The 25976-nt window shown below is 40.2% G+C and overlaps 1 pseudogene and 3 gene segments (V, D, J or C); 2 read left to right on the top strand and 2 right to left on the bottom strand.

Moving 5' to 3' along the window:
• Positions 1–18291, top strand: part of LOC120555117 — a 73167-nt gene extending 54876 nt beyond the window's left edge. The window contains 2 exon segments of the V gene segment in view: positions 17063–17097; positions 17787–18291. Of these exon segments, the coding sequence occupies positions 17063–17097; positions 17787–18112 (361 nt within the window).
• The window catches only part of LOC120555120, a 195943-nt pseudogene that overhangs the window by 164492 nt on the left and 5475 nt on the right, over positions 1–25976 (bottom strand).
• On the top strand, positions 54–25976 carry LOC120555115. The segment is given in 4 exon segments: positions 54–105; positions 213–531; positions 24199–24236; positions 25420–25976. Coding segments are annotated over 4 exon segments (735 nt in total).
• Positions 19221–19857, bottom strand: LOC120555144. The segment is given in 2 exon segments: positions 19221–19528; positions 19744–19857. Coding segments are annotated over 2 exon segments (363 nt in total).

A 25976-nucleotide genomic window follows, 5' to 3' on the forward strand; every position in this document is an offset into this window, starting at 1 on the left:
GACAGCTGTCCTTCATGACAACAGAAGACACAGAAATCCTCCTCATCAAAAACATGACTTTGATCTCCGTCCTCATCTGGACTCTCCTCTGCTGCTGCTTCACAGGTAAAGTCCAGAGAATCAAACTCCTCTCCTCTATCAACATCCGTCCCTCTGAAATGAAGCCGACTAAACCGTGACGCTGCTTTATGTTTTTGTCTCTGTATCCTCAGAGTCCAGAGGCCAGGTCACAGTGACTCAGCCTGGAGCAGTGAGCTCTGCTCTGGGAGGCTCCGTCTCCATCAGCTGTAGGACCAGTCAGGATGTTTATGTTTCGAGCAGCTACCACAGATTAGCCTGGTACCAACAGAGAGATGGAGAAACTCCTAAACTGCTCATTAGCTCTGCTACTTATCGAAAATCAGGGATTCCAGATCGTTTTACAGGCAGTGGATCAAACTCTGACTTCACTCTGACCATCAGTGGAGTCCAGACTGAAGATGCAGCAGTTTACTACTGTCAGAGTTATCATGAAATCAACAGTCAGGGTGTGTTCACACAGTGAAAAAGCGTCGTACAAAAACCTCCCTCAGTCAGACTGAACAGAAACTGAACTGACTGCTGCAGCTGGAAGCTACTGCAGAGACTGATACACTTCACTGAGGACACACACACACACACACACACACACACACACACTGTCAGACTATAAGATAAGATAAACTTGTTGTTCCACAATGTGTGTGAAAAACATCCATAGATGTTATTTAACAAACAACACAGCAAGGTTCCTAAAACACTAATCCCTTTAAGTAAATCATTTAATTATAGTAAAACCAAAGAGATCCTCCCAGTCCTTCTTGACCTAGACATTAGTTTATCTGCTATTTAAAAGCTTTATTGACTCTACAGGGTCAAATTAATTTTTACATCTATTTAACATCTCCTCCAGTTTTTTAACATTCAGAAAAAGGTGTTTGTCATCACTCCATTTTACAAACCTTTGAATCTCTGAAAGGTAGTTAGATAGATCACTGTCCCTTTTATTAAAGCTAGGATGGCAGTATCATCAGAAAATGTAATGATATAGTTGTTGGGATTATAGCTTCTATACTCATCTGTGTAAAGGGTAAAAAGGACAGGTGAACTGACTCAACCCTGGGGGGCTCCGGTGCTTCAAGTTCTCCACTCTGAAGAGAGTACCATTAACACTGACCTGCGTTTACCATTCGGTAGAAACCAGTGGTACCACCTAATAATGAGGGATGGACATTACAGTTTTTTTTCGATTGCTAAACGACGAAGTGGGCACAACTGGAGTCACATGTGCAAAACTAACTACAGTCTGCACAGCAGCAGTTCATGTGGACCAAACTCTAGTTGGTTTTCATTGCTTGAACACAGTTTTCAAAACTCTACACACTTATCCCCTGACTTTAACCACAACGCGTACACAACACTGTAGATTTACAGCACTTTGTTCAAATGCTAACACACTGCTGTCAGAACTGTTAACCACGCCGCATTCAAAATAATAGATTTCAGTCTGGTGCCTATCAAACACTGCTGATTGGAATTTCAGCTGAAAGCCTAAGCAGGTGTCTTGTTTTAGACTAGTTAGTGAACATATATGGTATTTATACAGAGAAAGATCAAAAGCCTTTTTGTATACAAACACCAAATAAGAATGAAACACTTATACACTGTACCGTTTGAGAGAAACAGGTAAAAGAGCAAAGGTACCAACATGTCCAGGTAAGATGTCTGAGGTTATGTACACAGCTATAAAAAAAGTGAAAAACACTATATCTTTACAATAGTAAAACTGCATTCTTACTGTTTTTCAGAAAGTAATGGAGGTGGAAGCAATAGAAACACCACATTCATTTTTTTTTAGAGATGATGCAGACATCCAATGTGATGAAGAAAACTTGCCACATGATGCTGGAGAGAGGCAGGATTAGTCACACTATTCTTTGGTACTGTTACATATGTACTTTAGTTTTTTCTCCAGTAATTCCATAAATTACCAGAGCCAAATTACTATATTGAAGCAAACTGCTGATTTTCATTCCTTCTTGTTTACCATATGTAAAAATTGGTATATTATACAATCTATATCTTCCTGCCAATAAAGTATTGAGTAGTGTCAAGTCACTCAAATTGTTCAAACTGTAAAGATGAGAAAGTTTGTAATTTGTGTATTGGTGTTTGATGCTAGTGTTTTACTCTCAGTGTGTTCTGAGTGACAGTGTGTGTGTGTGTGTGTGTGTGTGTGTGTGTGTTATCTCAGTGAGTATTGTTCTGAGTGTGTGGCTGCACTGAGCCTGTTCTGAGATGTGTGTTAAGGGTGATGTGAACTGTTTAGCTCAGGTGACTGTTGGTAGTGCAGACTGTGGTTAGAGCACATGTGACTCCAGTTGTGCCCACTGTCGTTTAGAAATCGAAAAAAACTGTAATATGTGTGTTGATACTGGGATGTCTACACAACTGTGTGAGTTGATTGACTTCAAAAAGTTTGCAACTTTACTCAAACCAAAGTTCAAAACAGCTGTTCATGTCTGTCTTCTCTAGTCTGTTGGCTATTTAGGGTTTTTTCCTGGCACCACGTTACTAACACATTCTGCACTTACTGCGCGTCTTGTGTAGACTGTTTACACATTTGTGCTCATCATCATATGTACATTTAATGTACCAGTGTTATTGTTGAATACATTGTGAATACATAGTTCTAAAATGGTATGTTTTTTTGAGTTATTATTACACAATACTTTTTTCTGACCTTTTTGAATCTTGCCCCTGACACATAACCCATATTACTAAAATAAGACTAAAACTAAACTAAAACTAAGCATTTTCAAAAACTAAACTACACTAGCAAACCAGCTTTAAAAACTAATTAAAAATAAATAAAAATAAACTAAACTATAATAACCTTGGTCCATATCAGTATAAAATATATAAAACACAACAACACAAACAAGTCAAAAAGTTTAAACATTGAATTCAACAAGATCAAAGTGATTCAAACAGACATTTGTTCCAATGTTGCTAAAAATATGAAGTGTACCTTGTGTCACATTGTGTGGGGTCAGTTAAAACCATTATAATTAATTATTGAACCTTTTAAACAAAACATTATAATTTGTAGGATAGAATCAAGAGGGAGCCAACTTGGTAATTATAAAAATAGTAATACAGAAATCATATGCCTGCATCTATATGAAGTATATGCAAAAATATTTTCTCTTACATGCAACTCAAAACCCAACAAATACACTGAGACCAAAAGTTAATTCTTCACTTTGGAAACAGCAAAATAATCTCTTCACAACATCCATCCCATAGCTGTTGTTGAGCTTTTAATCATATCGCATACTTTTCCACAGCAGATGGTTTTTAATAGTTTTTTTTTAATTTTTAAAATTCATATTCCTCTGAGGCATTTGTGTGAGACTTCTTGTCCACGTCGGGCTTAAAAGGTCAAATATTCCATGAGAACTGGGTGAGCCCTGTCTGCGGTTTCTTTTACAATAACAGACATGAAAACAACTGATTTGATGAAAAGGGATTTATTGTGATGACATAATCAAAAGTACAACAAGCAACAAAACTTATCAATGAAACAAGTAATTAGACAGTGAGAGAGAGAAAAAAAAAAAAAAAAAGAGAGAGAGAGAAAAAAAGTAGCAGAGAGCGAGACTGAAGACAGTATCAGAGTGAGGAAACCAGTAGCAGAGTCCCAGTGAGGTCAGGTCCAGGACTGGGAACACTGGTCTCTCCTCAGTGTCTCTGAGAGCGGAGTCCGGGAGCCCTGGGTGGCCTCACAGGTCACAGAGCCCACCTTCTCCCACTGGTCTTTAGGGAGCCTCAGGGTGCTGCTCCAGCTGTATTTGCCGTCCTTCCCCAGCACCCCGGGGCTCCTGCTCTCCTCCCAGCTGCTGCTGCTGCTGCTGCCGTCCCACCTTCCAGGCCAGACTCCAGTCTGAGGGGGAAGCCCTTGTTGGCCAGGCACATGAGCGTGGCCTTCCCCCTGCAGCAGCTCATCACTGGAGGGGCAGCACCGTCAGGGTGGGACGGACATCACCTAGGAGACACCAATCAGCTTAGAGGACAGGGACCACACAGCTGTCAATCAACCAGCAGACACTTGGACACCTTGACTGTGTGAGAGTTGGTTTTCTCCTTTAAGGAGTTTCTGTCAGATGGTTTTTCTGCTCCACCAGTCACTCACTCACACATTGTTTCACTTCCCTTTAAGAAGCCTCTCATGCAAATCAGCACAGAGAGAATCATCTACACAATGAGCTGATATATATCAAACTATACACTGGAAATAAAATGTCAACTTTTTGGACAAATCTTTAAACCTCCAAATCAAAATTATCACCAACCTAACTATACATTACTTTAAAGTATTTACTATAATAGAAACAAATCCAGAAAATGAGCTGACAACATCAAATGTTCTTCATGTGGATTTCGATCATCATTACCAAACTGTTCAAATAGTTTTCAAACTTTTGAAACAATACATGACACAGTAAAGAGATGTTGCACATTTTCAAATACCGATCTTTATCTTTGCTCTGTTCAATTGTTTGAATATTTGAATCTTCATTTGCTTTAAACAGTTATCATTGATGTGGAAAATTAAAACTGAATCTTGTAGAACAGCTTTTCAGTTTTATCTTTTCCACACTTCAAGTCATTTAAATTTCAGTTTGACAGAAATGTGTAAAGAAATGTTTAGTGAAGCTGCTCTGAATTAGTCTTCACGATAAAGGAGGAGAAATAAAAACGTGACTACATATATATTTTATCGACTGTACACAGAATTTAAAACATTACTTTACAATATTTACAGTATAGTTTTTAGTATTTGTGCAGAAACTTACTTCCAACATTCAGTCTGGTTCCTCCACCAAAAGTCAACCACAGTGATACAAAGTCATTGAGCCGCCGTACAAAAACCTCTCACTGTAGAGAGACACGGCTCTCTGACTTTGTCAGACTGAACTAAACCTACAAGCCCTCAAGATGCTACTTTACCATTAAAGTTGGAAATAATGATTTATCCTCTGACTCAATATTTCATTTTGTAACAATGAACTTTTGAATTTTCTATTTCAACAGCAAACCTTTGTCACTTAGAGCAAAATATTTCTGTAAAACTTTTTGGATTCATATTTCACAAATATGGAAATTTAATAGTGAAGAAAGTAAAGAAAAAAAAATAGCTCCTTAATAAATTTTTTCTAAAAAGTTGACTTACTTCCAACATTCAGTCTGGTTCCTCCACCAAAAGTCAACCACAGTGATACAAAGTCATTGAGCCGCCGTACAAAAACCTCTCACTGTAGAGAGACACGGCTCTCTGACTTTGACACAAACAAACTCACCAAAATGAGGCTGTTTGTTAAATCTTGTCACATGAAAAGAGAACTGACAATAACACAGTGCTGCAGAGTTCCTTAATAAATGTTTTTGGTACATGTTAAATGTATATAATTTCTTCACTTGCAATTAATTTAAATAAGACAGAAGACATTCGATTGGATTGGCTTTATTGTCCACCTCAGTGAGAATTTGTCTTTGGCTTCTCCAAAAGTACAGCAACAGTAAATACAATGCACAAAAAACAACATACCATTACAAACATACAGAATACAATATACAATAGTGTAAATGGGCAGGTAGCAGCAGATAAGTTCTATAAATAATACAAGAAAGCAGATCTTATAAAATAACAAGTGTTCCCTGATGCAGTCATTCTGTGTTCAATGGCTGTATGACATAGGGAATAAAATACTTCTTGTAAATGTTCCAGCAGGTCCTTGGGACCCTAAATCTAACATTTACTATACTCTGATGAAGTGATTGATCCATTGATGAACAGCATCATCAGAGTAATCCAAGTCCCTGTTGGAGTCAGTCAGAGCATTTCCATAGAGAGCCACTTTGCATCAGCAGCACCATGCTCCAGTGCTCTGGGAGAGTTTATAGTCCTGAGAGTTGAACACTGGATGACTGACAGCTGTCCTTCATGACAACAGAAGACACAGAAATCCTCCTCATCAAAAACATGACTTTGACTCTCCGTCCTCATCTGGACTCTCCTCTGCTGCTGCTTCACAGGTAAAGTCCAGAGAATCAAACTCCTCTCCTCTATCAACATCCGTCCCTCTGAAATGAAGCCGACTAAACCGTGGCCGCTGCTTTTATGTTTTGTCTCTGTATCCTCAAGAGTCCAGAGGCCAGGTCACAGTGACTCAGCCTGGAGCAGTGAGCTCTGCTCTGGGGGAGGCTCCCGTTTCCATCAGCTGTAGGACCAGTCAGAGAGTAGCTAATGGGAACCTTTTAGCCTGGTACCAACAGAGATGGAGAAACTCCTAAACTGCTCATTTACGATGCTACCACTTCGACAATCAGGGGATTCCAGATCGTTTTTCGGGCAGTGGATCAAACTCTGACTTCACTCTGACCATCAGTGGAGTCCAGACTGAAGATGCAGCAGTTTACTACTGTCAGAGTGGTCACATTCCCAACAGCCAGTGGGTGTTCACACAGTGAAAAGCGTCGTTACAAAAACCTCCCCTCAGTCAGACTGAACAGAAACTGAACTGACTGCTGCAGCTGGAAGCTACTGCAGAGACTGATACACTTCACTGAGGACACACAGACAACACACACACACACACACACACACACACACACACACACACACACACACACACACACACACACACACACACACACACACTTTTACAACAAAATGTAGACACACCACGATCAAATTTTTTGAAAAGATATTTATTTAAAACAAATCAACCTAAATTAAAGGGTTAACCTAAGTAATTAAAGTATGGGCTGTGGATATTAGTAAAGTCATTCATGTTGTAATGTGCATGAGTGGTAAATATGTGTCTGGGTGTTCCAAAGGTTGATAGGAGCAGAGCAGAGAACTAAAGCAGAGTGGAGAGTCAGCCAGAGAGAGGGCTGCACTGCATCCAGACTTAAATAACCTCTCCTGCTACTGGGAACATCTAGCCTGACAAGCCAGACCCACATCCAGATGTTGGGTCTGGGAACTCACCATTGACAGGGCTCAATCGCGGGGCGGGATAAATGATTGTCTTTCAAATTCCCTCTGCACATAATAGGATACGCTACAACCAGGCAGAGTACGAAGAAGGTAGCAAAGTTTTTGCCGTATCCGGTCGGCAAAACTTCGGAACACATCTTCCTTTTTAAGAATGACTTCAGTGCCGTTCTTTGTTCTTTTCTCAAAGAAAAGCTTAACTCCAAGTCTTCCAGAAGACCTCTGTTCCCAGCAGCAGCAGCCATAAGCCCGCCCACCAAGTCTGTACATGATGTGATTGGCCTGACCAAGTGCCTAGACCCCTGGCTGCAAAATAAATTTGCTGCCTCTAGGGTACGTACGATTTCTAGGCTAGGGAACATCCTCAGCTGTTCCCCGTTGCTCTTAACATCACCTGCAGAGAGAGCACAGACAGCTGAATCACACAGCTAACTCAAGATGACACCATCCATTCATACAGTAAGCGGTTCTAAATTGAATTACACCCCGGCCGAGACCCCTTCGAGCACATAGTAGTTTTAAAGACAGAAAATAAAGATTACTTTGTTGCTGCATTATGACATCACTATCATCCATTTGACTTCAATATCCTAAAAGCATGTTCTGGCTGTATTTATATCAATATGGGTGATAATACTCAGGTGTTCACTTATATATAAATTATGTGAAAATGTAACCAGCACATACAGTAATGCTATACGGCGTCCCATACTGGACACATCTGAGGAGTAACCTTTTTCATTGAAAATGTGAATATGTCAATAGATATTCCAAATATATTTAAAACTTAGCCTATAATGAACTATGTGTGGAGCTAATTCTCTGCTTTGGTAGGACAGGCTCCCACTGACACACACACACAAACACACACACACACACACACACACACACACACACACACACACACACACACACATCCGTTGGCACGTGCACGGCTCCTCCTTGTAAATCCTAAATATAAGTATAACAGCGTCTATTTTTGTTGCCAAGTTGGATTGCTTTTCGTGACTTTCTACTATCTAGTCTACTTTTAGTTCTCAACAGAATCTGTTTCAGCCCCCTCTCCCCTTTCCCTTTCTCACACAGCTTCTGTGCTCCGCGGCGCAGAGGGATTTTTTTTTTTGAAGTGCTCGTCGCCCCATGTGTCATGAAAATGCGCCCCAGGCGACTGCCTGCTTCGCCCGTGCCAAAACAGCTACTGCATTCATATCATCATTCATTACAGCGAGGTGTTCTTTCTGCTGGGCTTTTGGCCTGTTGCATCTCAACGGTGCCTGAGGTGGACTGTGCATGGGAGGAGCGTCCTCTTCCCTGAGGCAGGCCTAAACCTGACCGCGCCACCCGGCGAGGTTTTGCTGCAGGGTCTTCAGCTGGGGACCACCGCTCATTGACGTTTCAGCCCTTTAACCCAGAACATCTCCTGGTGGGCGGGGGCAGTGAACAGGGACGTCTCCCTGACACCCCCTGCAGCAAAACCTAATTAGATGTTACTCCCGAAGTCTTGTCTCATCGTTTCAGCCAGAGCCAGTGGCTTGCTTTCTCCACTTCCTCAGAGAGCCTCTTTTTGGTGGATCTGCCTGTGTGTGGCTCCACGTAGTCCCAGCTCCTGAGCAGACGGATGCTGATCTGCCCACAAAAGCCTCTGGCTCCCACCTCCGCCGGGTACAGCCTCACACTCCATCCACTCTGCACCTCGCCACAAGATCTGTACACTTCGCCTCACATAATAATCTCATGTTCTTAAGTGTGTGATTCTTGCCAAAGAATCAACACAGGAGCCATTTTGAACTTATACAAATAAGAAATAAGAAATCCTATAACTGCATCTATATAAGTATATGCAAAACACACTTTCCTACATGCAACTCAACAACCCAACAAATACATTGAGATCATTCTTGACTTTGGAAACAGCAAAACACCTTCTACAATGTCCATCCAGTGTAGCTGTTGAGCTTCAATCATACCTCATGATCTTCTTGTGAGGGGGACCAAGGTCACTGTTTTGCAAGTCACAAGTAAGTCTCTAAGTCTTTGCACTGAAGTTCCAAGTCAAGACTACCAAATCCCAGTCAAGTCCTAAAGTCATACATTTTGTATTTAGATCTCCTTAACAAGTCATACCGCAATTCTAAATGTAGTGTAGTATCTGACTTGTAATGGACCTTTATAAACTTTGTCTTAAGTTTTTGTAACAAAGAAACTCTCAGAGGAAATAATATAATCTACCTGTTCACAATGTTGAAAATGTAATGCCTGGTGTTAGTAGGCCCTAGGTTTGTAGTCACATTCTTCCACTTAAAGTAAACTTAAAATGAACTATAGCTACTTACCTTAGCCTAGCTATGCAAAAGTAGTGCTACTATCCATATTAAATACATGTTCAGCTACTTTAAACATTTAATTGCATGTCACTCTGACTCTATGCCTGCTACAATGTGATGTAATGATCCAGTCTGTAGTTTATACAAGACTCTTTTTTCTCTTTGTTTCTCATCGTTTTTCTTTTTTTCCTCTTTCTGTGTTTTCTCTTTCCTTAGAAGTTTATTACATATTAAAGTTAGTTTTTGTTTGTGATTTAAAAGTGTAGCTTTATCATCATGTGCAGGAACAAACAAAACAAAGAGACTAATGTGTTTATAAAAGAATATTTATTATAATCAGTTCACAGATCTGAGTCCAAACAGAAACTGCACCCTTCTGAACTAAGAGGTTCTGCTTCAAAGTGAAGTTTAAACAGACTGAAATGTCCAGGCACTCCTATTTATTCATTCATTTCTGCATGTAGTTATTTATTTAACGAGACTTAAAATCATGTCCACAGTCCGAGTCCGCCAGACTCCTTTAGGAAACCTGTAATTTAAACTTCAGCGGGCTTCGACAGTCCGCTCCGCTGAGACCTGGTTCTAGTTCTCCGGGCTTCCCTTCCCTCAAGCTGTCCCAGCAGTACGGCCGGGGCCTCCAGCAGCGTGGTGTCGGTTTGGCTTCCAGGAAGCGGGCAGTGAGCTCCGGCAAACGGACTCTGCTGCCCGCTTTAGCTTCTCTCGGCCGCCGGCCCCCAATAGCAGTGGAACTTCCAGCCGCGAAATCTACATACAGGGTGTCCTGGACTACGTGGAAGATCCTGCCGATCACCACTCTGTCTTTGGCCGGTCCGATCTGGATCAGCGGGGACCGGCAGCAGCGCAGACGGTGTTGTTCCTCGAGGGAAAAGAGACGCTGCGGCGGGCCCCGAACTCACCACCTCCCGCTGCCGCCGGAGCTCAGATTGCAGGTCCAAGGCCATATATATCATAAAACACGTTCTCACCTGTGAACTTTTTATCCCTTGCTGTTTGTTTTTGTCATTTCTTTTGTTCCAACATCCATAAACCGTTTGGCATCTTTAGTGCTAATCCTGCGCCACTCTACTGAACTCTACCTATCGATCTGCGCTCGATTGCTCTTCCTTCATCCTCCAAGTACCCGGATGTCTGTCTCAGTAACTTGGAAGTGAATTTCATGATCTGAATCTGAATAGTGAGAGCGGAATGTGAGGATATAGAGAGTTGAATTTCCAGTGAAGATCAAATTTTATTGGAATTCAGTTACAAACGAATGAATTCAATTTCAAATTATACTATTCAGATTCAGTTTTTTCAATACAATTATTCAAGTTTAGCAATTCAAATTCAAATATAAATGATTCAAATTCAGTTTCTGGTGGCACATATTTCAGCCCATACTCCTTTCTATCATAGACTCTTTTAATTTTACTCAATACGTTACTGGACCTACACACATTAAGGGTCACACCCTGGACCTTGTCTTCTCTCTTGGTCTAGATATAGCAAATGCACGTGTGGAAGATGTTCTTGTGAGTGATCATAGTTGTGTGTTGTGGGTTAATTTTGAGATTAACTTTCTTTGATCCTCCGCCCCTGTGAATTAGGGCCCAAAGGCAGATTATGAATCATGATGCTGCTGAGAGTTCTCTGCCTTGTTCGACCCATGTTCTCTGATGGGATGCAGTGATGCAGATGTTTTTATCCAGTCTTTTAATACTCAGGGCTAGATTTACTAACACTAGCGCGAGTTTTCGCGTCCGTTTATGCGAGTTCGGTAATACGCGCACGCTATGCTTCCATTTTTGCGTAGTATTTATCAACCCTGACACCCATCAGGCAATCAGCGTCTTTCTCCGCCCACTACACGTAAATTGCGCTGTAGCAAAGCGGTACTGGTGCTATGTTATGACTGAGTGCAGACTGCGATATTCCCACTGCTGATGCTATGACTGTCTGAAATGATCCTGATGCCAATATTTGTAATGTGGCGAGGAGTTTAACAACTGCTGAATGGGATGTGAACGCTGAGTGGGAGATTCAATTTCATCTTTGATTTCTTCCAGTAACTCTAATATTGCATGGCTGCTTGATCTGTAACGCTAAATGATGTTGTGTTCACTGACAAAGTGTGATTCTTCTGTTAAAAATATTTTCAGCCTGGCCTACTGTCTTCGTCTTGCTCAAATTACTGTTGCCATTTCACCAGCGGCACAAAGGTCCTGCGGAAACTTCGATTGCGGCTGGTTTAAAGAGGTGGAGAATTTCCCCTGCAGAATAGGCGGCGCTCTTCCTGACAGTCTTTGTAAATACCACGGAATATATAATTAGGTGCACTTTGCAAACTTATCCTCCCACCTTTTGGGTGGAACTCCCACTTTCCCCGACCCTCCCACGAACGCGCTATTGAAAGCGAACTTGTCTCTTCTGGCTCATGTGGCAGACAATCTGCGATTTTACCCAAAGTCGCCCTGTTTGTAAATAGCCCGCGCTCGGTTAGTCCGTCTTTGCGACCAATTAGCGCCTGGAAACCGGTACAAACGGCTTGATAAATCTAGCCCTCAGTGTTTAACAATAATTTAGATAAAATAGCACCTGTTAAATCAAGCATTATACCTCATAAAAATCCTGTCCTTGGATTGATGAAACAATCCAAAGTTTTACGAGAAATTGTAGAAAAGTTGAACGTCTCTGGAAGACTACTAAACTTGTGGTTCATAGGATTCACCTTAAGGATCTAAGGGTTACTTTAAACGAGATGCTGAGAAAGGCCAGAACTTGTTTCTTTTCTCAGCTTATATCCTCAAATAAGCATAACCCCAGAATTTTATTTGACACCATTAATGCTTTAGTGTCTCCTTCTGGCCCACAATTAAGTGTGTCTTCTAAATCGGACTGTGATGAATTCCTCCACTTCTTTGTGAATAAGATCAGAGATGTTAGGGCCAACATCTTACCATCACTTCCTCAGAACTCTGCCTGTGACTTGTCTCCCGCTCATTTTTGGTCCACTTTTAAACCTGTGACACTGAATGACATCATTTCTCTGCTACATACTTTGAAACCCTCATCTTGTCCTATGGATGTGGTCCCTACTGTGCTATTTGTACAAGCTTTTGACTCCATTGGCCCCTGCATTGTTGAGATGCTAAATACCTCACTTTTAACTGGGTGTCGTTCCTAGTTTTTGAAACATGCTGTTGTTAAGCCTGTACTCAAAAGCCCACGTTGGATCCACTTCAACCTAAGAACTACAGGCCAATATCAAATCTACCTTTCATGTCAAAAATTTTAGAAAAAGTTGTAGCAGAGCAACTCACCCTTTTCTTAGAAAAGCACGAGCTGTTTTATAAATTCCAGTCTGGTTTCCGTAAAGGCATTCTACGAAACTGCACTTCTGAAAATCTCTAGTGATATTATGATGTCAGCTGATTCAAAGGATTTTACAGTTTTGGTCCTATTGGACCTTTCTTCTGCATTTGACACTATCGATCATACCATTATGATAAATAGACTTCGTGATCTGGTTGGGATGTCTGGATCAGTTTTAAAATGGTTCTCATCCTACCTTTCTGGTAGACGCTTTTAGTGTTCATGTTAATCAGATATTGTCTGAAACTGCAGAGTTGTCGTGTGGGATACCTCAGGGGTCTGTCTTGGGACCTATTCTGTTCCTCTTGTATATATTTCCTTTAGGACAGATAATTAGTCAATTTAGAGACATATCGTACCATCTCTATGCGGATGATATCCAACTTTACTGTTCTTTTAAGGAAACTGAGTTCTCCAAACTGTCATCTTTAATAAACTGTTTGTCTAGTATCAAACAGTGGTTATGTGACAACTTTCTGCTTTTGAACTCAGAAAAAACAGAAACTCTAATTATTGCCCCTGAAAGTCGTATCCCTGAGATAAAGCATCATATTGGGGACTTAGGCTTGTCTGTCCAGCCGAGTCTCAGGAGCTTAGGTGTGGTTTTTGACTCAGCTATGTCGTTGGATCACCACTCTAAATTATTAGTTAGGAACTGTTTCTTCCACCTGAGAAATATCTCTAAGTTAAGACCACTTGTCACTAAGGATGAATTAGAGATGATCATTCATGCTTTCATTTCTTCACGCTTAGATTACTGTAACAGTCTTTTTACTTGTCTGAGTAAGAATCAGCTTTATCGTCTCCAGACTGTTCAGAACTCTGCTGCAAGGCTTTTAATGCACATTAACAAAAGAGCACACATCACGCCTGTTTTAGCAGCACTTCACTGGTTACCAGTCCAGTATAGAATTCAATTTAAAATTCTTGTCATTACTTTCAGAGCCTTGCACGGTCAAGTTCCTTTCTACATCTCTGATTTGATACAGCTACATACCCCCACCCGTAGTCTGAGATCATTAGGTCAGATGCTATTAGTGGTTCCCCGCACTCATTTTAAAACTAGAGGGGATCGGTCATTCCAAGCAGTGGCTCCTAGGCTGTGGAATGACTTGCCTCTCGCTTCGTTATTGTTGGATTCTGTCGAATCTTTTAAAAAACAGCTGAAGACTCTGCTGTTCAAGCAGGCTTTTACTTAGTCGATGGGTTTTATGGTTGTTTGTTATATTTTCTATTTGTATTTCAATGTGCTCGTATTGTGACTTCTTGTGTTGAATTGCATTTCATTGTGAAGCACTTTGTGATTTTTATCTGTGAAAGGTGCTATACAAATAAATTTTACTTACTTTTTACCGCTTTCTTCTTTTCAGGAGGCTCAGATCTTTTGACATTAGTAGCGATCTGCTGCTCATGTTTTATCAGACTGTGATGGCGAGTGTCCTGTTTTATGGTGCGGTTTGTTGGGGTGGCAACCTGACAGACAAGAACAGCAGACGTCTCGACAAGCTGGTCAAAAAGGCCAGCTCAGTGCTGGGCAGTTGACTGGACTCATTGGGAACTGTAGTAGAGGGCGTGCATGCAACAAACTGTATCGCCATAATGGGTACTGACAAGCACCCCCTCTACAACGTCCTGGCTGGACAGAGGAGCAGTTACAATGGTGACTGCTCTCGCTGCACTGTAGGACAGAGAGGTTCAGGAGATCCTTTGTCCCCACGGATATCCAGGCTATTTAACACCAACAAATGACAACCGTGTGTCACTGCTCATTTGTATGATTCTTTGGTGAGTCCATAAACTATTTTAGGGGTATCAAATATATTAAGCTCAAGTGTTACAAACCACATACCCTCCATAGGTTTGCTTCTACAACAGACTAACGATACTCATGCCATAATAAACACAACACAAGATTCAGTGTTAACTTACATATTGTTTATCAGTGTACATGAATAATATCCCCTCTTTGAGGATAAAGTTGGGTTTAAAAATATACAAATATATTTGAGAAAACCAGATGTGGGTAGTAACGAGTTACATTTACTCCGTTACATTTGCTGAGTAAGTTTTTGAAAGAATTATACCTCTAGGAGTAGTTTTAAATCTCTATACTTTTTACTTTTACTTGAGTAGATTTGTGAAGAAGAAACTGTACTCTTACGCTACATTAGGCTACCATGAGCTCGTTACTTTTCTTTTTACCTCTTTGATATTCTACGGCGTCATTGTTTGTATTCCCCCCGTACCGCCTCATTTTAATGTTTTATTTTGAAGAGAGAGAGAGAGAGAGAGAGAAACTTCCGCCAAAGGCTCTACACGTACGTGACTGTTCACCAATCAAACGTAGTTGTGCAGTCTCGTCAGCTGGCAACAAAAAATAGGCGACGCTGATGCGTAAAATCAACGGCTTATCAATATCACTTCCCCATCAGTCAGGACCTAGATCTGACCATAATTACACTTGTCCTTTCCATAACTACCGTGAATTAGCCTATAATTTCAGTTGCAATCCTGCCAGTGGAAGCGATCGTGAGAGCAAATAAAAATATAAAAAACATAATTCAAACCGCTGTGTATTGGCTGAAGAAGCAGAGAAATAGCCGATATGTAATTCCCTCCCATTCAAATCTATATATTTCATAAATATACCCATCAGGGAATGTTTACGGCGTTGTCGGTCTCTAAATGTTTTAACTTTTATGAGCGCACTCTTCCCCTCTTCCCCTCTCTCTCTCTCTCTCTCTCTCTCTCTCTCTCTCTCCGCCTGATCTTCTATAAGAACAGTGATGCCGTTATCAATTGAATAGGCCTATTGATTGATCAGTAGGCGTTGCTTTTACACCGGTTGATATCTCCAACATAACCTGCTCCGACCAGGTTAGGCGTCCAGCATGAGTTACCGCGATTGAACCAGGTATCAAGTGATCCACCTTCGTGATAAAGAAAACCCTGGGTTGAACCTGAAGTTAGCTCGTTAACCCCAAATCTTGCTTCATAGTCCAGGCCTCTGGCCTCATAATGAAAGCATGTTTACCTTAGTAAAAGTGCCAAAGAGCAGCTCCAATCACCATCCAATTTGTGTTACTTGTGGCGTTATTTATTTTTTGTATTATTATTATTTTATGGATTTTATTTTTTAAGTACTTGAATTTACCTGGATTATTTTAATTTAAGCTTTTTTTATTAATTAATTTTTTATTTATTTTATTGATTGGATGAACTATAATTTGCCTAAAGATGATTATTTAGTATTTTTGTCTGTCTGATTGAATGCTTATTTAAAAAATAAATCAGACGTTACTCAACAGTTACTCAGTACTTGAGTACTTTTTACTCTTACTCAAGTAATTATTTGGATGACTACTTTTTACTTTTACTTGAGTCATATTATTCTGAAGTAACAGTACTTTTACTTGAGTACAATTTTTGGCTACTCTACCCACCTCTGGACAAAACTAGTTGGGCCAGAGGGGGTTGAAGCTTAATAAGGGGACACTGGCCCCCCCTCTCAGAACAACACTGATTCAATACAACACATATCAATCACATCACTGTGGGACAGATTTAACTGAAAAATATTATTTTTCATTCATCATCTACAATAATCATGTTTTTGATAATGATTTACATTTGGACGGAATTTATTGGGGGGGATTTTTCTTCAGAAATATTTCAATTATTTTCACTGAAAGAGAAATGTATATTGTTAGTGGATGTTTAACATTTCATTTCAAGGAAAGATTAAATACATTTTCATAGTTTGAGTATCAGTTTTAAACATTTTGACCAGTTATGACATAATGTGTAAACTGTGAATGTGTTTTGTTGAGTTTGTTTGTGTCAAAGTCAGAGAGCCGTGTCTCTCTACAGTGAGAGGGTTTTTATGCGGCTCAATGACTTTGTATCACTGTGGTACACGTTCGGTTGGAGGAACCAGACTGGAATTTGGAAGTAAGTCAAATGTTTATTATTTCAGGAGCTAATTTTCTTTTTATTCTTTTATATTCAACAGTCTAAGAAAAATTGTTGCCTTTCAATAATCATGGTTATGGGTTCCCACAAAAAGTTTGCTCTAAGACTCGTGGTTCACTTTAATAACAGAAATTCAAAAAGTAATTGTAAGTAAAACATTAAATGAGGATACATCATTATTTCCAACTTTAATGGTAAAGTAGCATCTTGAGGGCTTGTAGGTTTGGTTCAGTCTGACAAAGTCAGAGAGCCGTGTCTCTCTACAGTGAGAGGTTTTTGTACGGCGGCTCAATGACTTTGTATCACTGTGGTACACGTTCGGTGGAGGAACCAGACTGGAATTTGGAAGTAAGTTCCTGCACAACAATAGTTGATACATTATTGTGAAGTAATGTTTTAAATTACCCTTTTGAAAGGGCAGATAAATATGTTGTTTTATTGATGAAATGTATTCATGTTTATATTCATCCTCCTTTATCATGAGACTAACTCAGAGCAGCCTCAATAAATATTTCTGTCAATTTAAATAACTTGATGATGAACACAAAACTTATATTCTACTTAAAATGTTTGTTAAGGTTAGTCATTAATGTTACACTATGAATATAATGTATTGTTGCAAATTTAGTTTGAAATCTTTTGAACAGTTTGCTAAATAATGACTGAAATCCACATGAAGAACATTTCATTGTTGTCAGTTCATTATTTGTATTTGTTTGTTTCCAACAAATACTCTAAAGTAATGTATGGTTATAGTTTTAGAATTTGTGAAAGATTTGACATTTTATTTCCAGTGTATAGTTTGATATATATCAGCTCATTGTGTAGATGATTCTCTCTGTGCTGATTTGCATGAGAGGCTTCTTAAAGGGAAGTGAAACAATGTGTGAGTGAGTGACTGGTGGAGCAGAAAAACCATCTGACAGAAACTCCTTAAAGGAGAAAACCAACTCTCACACAGTCAAGGTGTCCAAGTGTCTGCTGGTTGATTGACAGCTGTGTGGTCCCTGTCCTCTAAGCTGATTGGTGTCTCCTAGGTGATGTCCGTCCCACCCTGACGGTGCTGCCCCCCTCCAGTGAGGAGCTGCTGCAGGGGAAGGCCACGCTCATGTGCCTGGCCAACAAGGGCTTCCCCTCAGACTGGAGTCTGGCCTGGAAGGTGGACGGCAGCAGCAGCAGCAGCTGGGAGGAGAGCAGGAGCCCCGGGGTGCTGGGGAAGGACGGCAAATACAGCTGGAGCAGCACCCTGAGGCTCCCTGGAGACCAGTGGGTGAAGGTGGGCTCTGTGACCTGTGAGGCCACCCAGGGCTCCCAGACTCCGCTCTCAGAGACACTGAGGAGAGACCAGTGTTCCCAGTCCTGACCTGACTCATTGGGACTCTGCTACTGGTTTCACTCTGATACTGATCTCAGTCTGCAACTCTCTCTATCTGTTTATCGCTTTCTCTCACTCACTGTCTGATTACATGTTTCATTGATAAAGTCTGTTCCATGTTTTAATTTTGATTATTTTAACACAATAAAGTACTTTTCATCAAATCAGTTGTTTCCATGTCTGTTATTGTAAAAGAAACAGATATGCCTGCCTTAATATTTCCATAAATCTTGAAATTTTAAACTCAACTGAGTTTTATATGTAAACTACTGCCGGGGAATTTCTCGAGAAAGAAACTATAAGGTAATATAATAGCATGTTTAATATATTTTGAAACCACAAAACTAATCAGATAATCATTAATGTGACCCAGACAAGATAGAAGTAATTCCATCATTTATTCCATATTGTTTAAAGTTAATGTGACTTCAGAAACTGCTTCATTGGAGTAATTCTAAATTTGTTTTCATAGGAAAGCTGATTATTTCAATATTTTTGGGAAATTCAGATATATTATGTATGTCATAAATTAAGTGTTTACTATATTGAATTGTTTTTTATATGTGTCTATAAATCATGATGAATCTGGGTAAACTGCAGAGCCTGAGAAGAAATCATTGCAATTGAATTATAAAGTAGGATATAATCAGCATTTTTTTTTATTAAAAATATTATTATCAGCTTTGTGATCTCAGAATATCACATTACATATGTATTTCACTGTCAACACAAGGTCATTAAAACACTTCATGTGTTAAGGTGTGTTGGAAAATAAACATACTTGAATATTAATTAAATACATTTCAAATTGTATTTGAATGTGAAAATTAACTTAAACACTAAAATGGAAATAAATATTTGATTTAAAAGCTAAACAAACTGGCATTAGCTTAATTGACTTATCTACTTTTCAGATTGATCTAATTTTAAATACACTGTTAACTACACTTTTTCAACAAGATTCCTGACATTATTCTGTTATATAGACTTCAGTGTCATTCAAACTTCTAAAGTGTCTGTGTTTCTGTAGTTTTCTGCAGCTGTTGAGTCAGATCAGTTCCTCTCCAGCTGAGGAGGTTTTTGTGCAGCCGTTGTATCACTGTGTGAACGGGCGGCTGTAATCCTGCTGACAATAATAATCACCTGCATCTTCAGTCTGAACTCCACTGATGGTCAGAGTGAAGTCAGTTCCAGACTGAGTCCCACTGAAACGATCTGAAACTCCAGACTGACGGGATTGAGCATTATAAATCAGGAGTTTGGGAGATTCTCCAGGTTTCTGAAGGTACCACTGCAAGTCATCGGTAACACTTGAACTAGCTTTACATCTGATAGAGACAGACTGTCCTGGAGCAACAGACTGAGATCCAGGAGACTGAGTCAGGATGATTTCTCCTGATGAACCTGGAAAACATGAAAAGAGCAGAAGGGTTATTGAGACAAATCCAGCTTGGAGAAAGATGATCAACATCCAAACAGAAGAGTCTCATTTCTTTAACATGGAGAAGAGATGGAAGAAGGTAAATGCTGCTTGTTCCAGTGTTTCTCCATCATAGCAGAACATCATTGAGGTGAACCTGGTTGCATCCTGAAGTAAAGTTTTCAGAAGAGAGTCTCACCCTGAACAAGGAGCCCCAGGGTGGCCAGCAGTAGAATCAGTGACATCATCATCATGCTGCCGGCGTGTCAGTGGCTCTGAAAGTCCTGGACAGTCACTGATCAACACTGGCCTCTTAACGGCTGGGAGCAGAGAGGCAGGACACATATGCAAACACACAGAGTCAGTGAACTGTAGCTGTCCTCAACATGTCATGCTGTTTCCCCTTTTACTTTGACTAATTAAATGTGTCACTACATAATGGGCTACGGATGAATGGTAAAATCTTGTCATACAAAACTTAATTTATTTACCACCAAGCAAGTACAGAAAGTCGATTCTGTTTGTGAGTATTTTACATCTATAGTTTGTTTTTACTACAGGTGGTTAACGAGGGGCCAAATATCTATTCAATGCACTCTTGATTGTGGGATGACAGGATTCATACCAGGAAATTGGTTGTGATAATGTTTATTCATTCTGCAGATAATAATATAGTGGATGATTGGGACAATGTATTCTGTTTCACCCTACTTTATTTCTTTTAGCCAGGGAATCTACTTTAATTTAAATACTTAATTTAAGTTTGGTAAAAGGTGAACTCCAAAGTCTATGATTGATACTTTTTAAAATTGAAAAGGGGAGTACAGACAGAAGAGTTGTTTTAATAACTGATCACGAGATGGACATAAAGAAGAGAAAATGTTTTGTCATGTATAATTGAGAAATCATCGGTACAGGCTGTTTGACCGTGGTGTCACTCTGAAAAGATGCTTGAAATGCATTTCCTATTGATTATTAAATTTTAGTTATTACAGTTTTCCTCCGATTCTGTTGACCTTGTTGACTTTTGACTCATTCATTGTTAAACGTTGGCCCACTTTGCCTCGATCTAAGATGATGATCATTTCTACATTTCTTTCTTCTATTTACACTGTTGTTACTACTTGTCTTTCACGTCCATGAACCACTAACAACAGGTTCAAAGGCTTTTACTAGCTCCTTGAAGAGATCGCATATCACATCTGTCTCGTTTTTTTCAGTCTCCGCAAGTACATTAGGAATCAATTTCAAGATACCTGTTATCAGTTTTAGAGCCCTACATGGTCAGGCACCCTCCAATATCAATGAGATTATACAGGCCTATATAACGAGGAGGTCATAAAAGTCTCGACTTATTTTTTCTCACTACAGACTTATAAGTGAAGTTGACTGTGGCTCTGGAGTCAGGAGTTTTGATCTTTGGGAGTGTCTCCAGTTGGACTTAAGTGGACACTGTGAAAACCTTTTAAAGGGAACAAATGGTTTAGTGTTGCTTTTGTAGTTTAGCATTTTTTAATTATGATTTATGTTATATGTACTGTTTTATTGAAAAGCATATTGTTATTTATATATATACAGTGCCTTGCGAAGTATTCGCCTTGCCCCGAACTTTTTGACCTTTTGCCACATTTCAGGCTTCAAACATAAAGATATAAAACTGTAATTTTTTGTGAAGAATCAACAAGTGGGACACAATCATGAAGTGGAACGAAATTTATTGGATATTTCAAACTTTTTAACAAATAAAAACTGAAAAATTGGGCGTGCAAAATTATTCAGCCCCTTTACTTTCAGTGCAGCAAACTCTCTCAGAAGTTCAGTGAGGATCTCTGAATGATCCAATGTTGACCTAAATGACTAATGATGATAAATAGAATCCAGCTGTGTGTAATCAAGTCTCCGTATAAATGCATCTGCTCTGTGATAGTCTCAGAGGTCCGTTTAAAGCGCAGGGAGCATCATGAAGAACAAGGAACATATCAGGCAGGTCCGAGATACTGTTGTGGAGAAGTTTAAAGCCGGATTTGGATAACAAAAAAATTCCATCCACTCCAAGGAGCACAGTGATAAATAATATTGTAAAAATGGAAGGAGTGTCCCAAATCAGACAAAACGAAGACCCGGCCGTCCCTCTAAACTTTCAGCTCATACAAGGAGAAGACTGATCAGAGATGCAGCCAAGAGGCCCATGATCACTCTGGATGAACTGCAGAGATCTACAGCTGAGGTGGGAGACTCTGTCCATAGGACAACAATCAGTCGTATACTGCACAAATCTGGCCTTTATGGAAGAGTGGCAAGAAGAAAGCCATTTCTTAAAGATATCCATAAAAAGTGTCGTTGAAAGTTTGCCACAAGCCACCTGGGAGACACACCAAACGTGGAAGAAGGTGCTGTGGTCAGATGAAACCAAAATCGAACTTTTGGCAACAATGCAAAACGTTATGTTTGGTGTAAAAGCAACACAGCTCATCACCCTGAGCACACCATCCCCACTGTCCCAAACATGGTGGTGGCAGCATCATGGTTTGGGCCTGCTTTTCTTCAGCAGGGACAGGGAAGATGGTTAAAATTGATGGGAAGATGGATGGAGCCAAATACAGGACCATTCTGGAAGAAAACCTGATGGAGTCTGCAAAGACCTGAGACTGGGACGGAGATTAGTCTTCCAACAAGACAGTGATCCAAAACGTAAAGCAAAATTTACAATGGAATGGTTCACAAATAAACATATCCAGGTGTTAGAATGGCCAAGTCAAAGTCCAGACCTGAATCCAATCGAGAATCTGTGGAAAGAACTGAAAACTGCTGTTCACAAACGCTCTCCATCCAACCTCACTGAGCTCGAGCTGTTTTGCAAGGAGGAATGGGCAAAAATGTCAGTCTCTCGATGTGCAAAACTGATAGAGACATACCCCAAGCGACTTACAGCTGTAATCGCAGCAAAAGGTGGCGCTACAAAGTATTAACTTAAGGGGGCTGAATAATTTTGCAGCCCAATATTTCAGTTTTTATTTGTTTAAAAGGTTTGAAATATCCAATAAATTTCGTTCCACTTCATGATTGTGTCCCACTTGTTGTTGATTCTTCACAAAAAATTACAGTTTAATATCTTTATGTTTTATGGCCTGAAATGTGGCAAAGGGGTCGAAAAGTTCAAGGGGGCCGAATACTTTCGCAAAGGCACTGTAGGATTCACAAGGGAGCAGCGTGCGGGCCAACGGCATGTGTGTGTGTGTTGTGTGTCAGTGTGAGCACCAGTCCTACCAAAGCAGAGATAAGCGTTAGTGTGTGTGTGTGTGTGTGTGTGTGTGTGTCCTCAGTGAAGTGTATCAGTCTCTGCAGTAGCTTCCAGCTGCAGCAGTCAGTTCAGTTTCTGTTCAGTCTGACTGAGGGAGGTTTTGTACGACACTTTTTCACTGTGTGAACACATACTGACTGTTGGGATAGTGACCACTCTGACAGTAGTAAACTGCTGCATCTTCAGTCTGGACTCCACTGATGGTCAGAGTGAAGTCAGAGTTTGATCCACTGCCTGTAAAACGATCTGGAATCCCTGATTGTCGAGTGCTAATATAGTAAATGAGCAGTTTAGGAGTTTCTCCATCTCTCTGTTGGTACCAGTGTAACCAGTTAGAATAAACACTCTGACTGATCCTACAGCTGATGGAGACGAGAGCCTCCCAGAGCAGAGCTCACTGCTCCAGGCTGAGTCACTGTGTACTGACCTTTGGACTCTGAGGATACAGAGACAAAAACATAAAGCAGCGTCACGGTTTAGTCGGCTTCATTTCAGAGGGACGGGTGTTGATAGAGGAGAGGAGTTTGATTCTCTGGACTTTACCTGTGAAGCAGCAGCAGAGGAGAGTCCAGATGAGGACGGAGATCAAAGTCATGTTTTTGATGAGGAGGATTTCTGTGTCTTCTGTTGTCATGAAGGACAGCTGTCAGTCATCCAGTGTTCAACTCTCAGGACTATAAACTCTCCCAGAGCACTGGAGCATGGTGCTGCTGATGCAAAGTGGCTCTCTATGGAAATGCTCTGACTGACTCCAACAGGGACTTGGATTACTCTGATGATGCTGTTCATCAATGGATCAATCACTTTATCAGAGTATAGTAAATGTTAGATTTAGGGTCCCATGGACCTGCTGGAACATTTACAAGAAGTATTTTATTCCCTATGTCATACAGCCATTGAACACAGAATGACTCCATCAGGGAACACTTGTTATTTTATAAGATTTACTTTCTTGAATTATTCATATAACTTATCTGCTGCTACCTGCCCATTTACACTATTGTATATTGTATTCTGTATATTCTGTATGTTTTTAATGGTGTGCTGTGTTATGTGGATTCTATTTACATTTGCTGTACTTTGGGAGAAGCCAAAGACAAATTCTCACTGAGGTGGACAATAAAGTCAACCTACTCTGTCTTATTGTTATTTAAATTATTTGCAAGAGAAGAAATTACATACATTTAACATATATTAAAACATGCATTAAGGAAATCTGCAGCACTGTGTTATTGTCAGTTATCTTTTCATAACAGCCTCATTTTGGTGAGTTTGTTTGTGTCAAAGTCAGAGAGCCGTGTCTCTCTACAGTGAGGAGGTTTTTGTACGGCTCAATGACTTTGTATCACTGTGGTGGACTTTTGGTGGAGGAACCAGACTGAATGTTGGAAGTAAGTCAAACTTTTAAACTTTTATTTCAGGAGCTATTTTTCTTCCTTTACTTTCTGTACTCTTAACTTTCCAGATTTGTGAAATATTAATTCATAATTTTTACAGAAATATTTTGCACTAAAAGGCAAATGTTGTTTGTTGAAATAGAAAATTAAAAAGTCCATTGTAAAAAAATGAAATATTGAGTCAGAGGATAAATCATTATTTCCAACTTTAATGGTAAAGTAGCATCTTGAGGGCTTGTAGGTTTAGTTCAGTCTGACAAAGTCAGAGAGCCGTGTCTCTCTACAGTGAGAGGTTTTTGGCGCGTGGCTCAATGACTTTGTATCACTGTGGTACACGTTCGGTGGAGGAACCAGACTGAATGTTGGAAGTAAGTTTCTGCACAAATACTAAAAACTATATTGTAAATATTGTAAAGTAATGTTTTAAATTCTGTGTACAGTTGATAAAATATATATGTATTCATGTTTTTATTTCTCCTCCTTTATCGTGGAGACTAACGTCAGAGCAGCTTCACTAAACATTTCTTTACACATTTCTGTCAAACTGAAATTGAAATGACTTGAAGTGTGGAAAGATAAAACTGAAAAACTGTTCTACAAGATTCATTTTTCGTTTTCCACATCAATGATGACTGTTTAAAGCAAATGAAGATTCAAATATTCAAACAGTTGAACAGAGCAAAGATAAAGATCGGTATTTGAAAATGTGCAACATCTCTTTACTGGGTCATGTATTTTTTCAAAGTTGTAAAACTATTTGAACAGTTTGGTAATGATGATCGAAATCCACATGAAGAACATTTGATGTTGTCAGCTCATTTTCTGGATTTGTTTCTATTACACTAAATACTTTAAAGTAATGTATAGTTAGGTTGGTGATGATTTTGATTTGGAGGTTTAAAGATTTGTCCAAAAGTTGACATTTTATTTCCAGTGTATAGTTTGATATATATCAGCTCATTGTGTAGATGATTCTCTCTGTGCTGATTTACATGAGAGGCTTCTTAAAGGGAAGTGAAACAATGTGTGAGTGAGTGACTGGTGGAGCAGAAAAACCATCTGACAGAAACTCCTTAAAGGAGAAAACCAACTCTCACACAGTCAAGGTGTCCAAGTGTCTGCTGGTTGATTGACAGCTGTGTGGTCCCTGTCCTCTAAGCTGATTGGTGTCTCCTAGGTGATGTCCGTCCCACCCTGACGGTGCTGCCCCCCTCCAGTGAGGAGCTGCTGAAGGGGAAGGCCACACTCATGTGCCTGGCCAACAAGGGCTTCCCCTCAGACTGGAGTCTGGCCTGGAAGGTGGACGGCAGCAGCAGCAGCAGCTGGGAGGAGAGCAGGAGCCCCGGGGTGCTGGGGAAGGACGGCAAATACAGCTGGAGCAGCACCCTGAGGCTCCCTAAAGACCAGTGGGAGAAGGTGGGCTCTGTGACCTGTGAGGCCACCCAGGGCTCCCAGACTCCGCTCTCAGAGACACTGAGGAGAGACCAGTGTTCCCAGTCCTGACCTGACTCACTGGGACTCTGCTACTGGTTTCACTCTGATACTGATCTCAGTCTGCTCTCTGCTACTCTCTCTCTCTCTCTCTCTCTCTCTCTCTCTCTCTCTCTCTCTCTCTCTCTCTCTCTTTCTGGCATCAGACCAATTTAACAGTGTTCAACTTGAAATAGCAATGTTTTATTTGTTGCAATAATCCTTATGCTGTTAATGCTGTAAGACAATAAAACATGATTCATA

Source organism: Perca fluviatilis, unplaced genomic scaffold (assembly GCF_010015445.1).
Source record: "Perca fluviatilis unplaced genomic scaffold, GENO_Pfluv_1.0 PFLUV_unplaced_scaf_2, whole genome shotgun sequence".
In the NCBI taxonomy this organism is placed as follows: domain Eukaryota; kingdom Metazoa; phylum Chordata; class Actinopteri; order Perciformes; family Percidae; genus Perca; species Perca fluviatilis.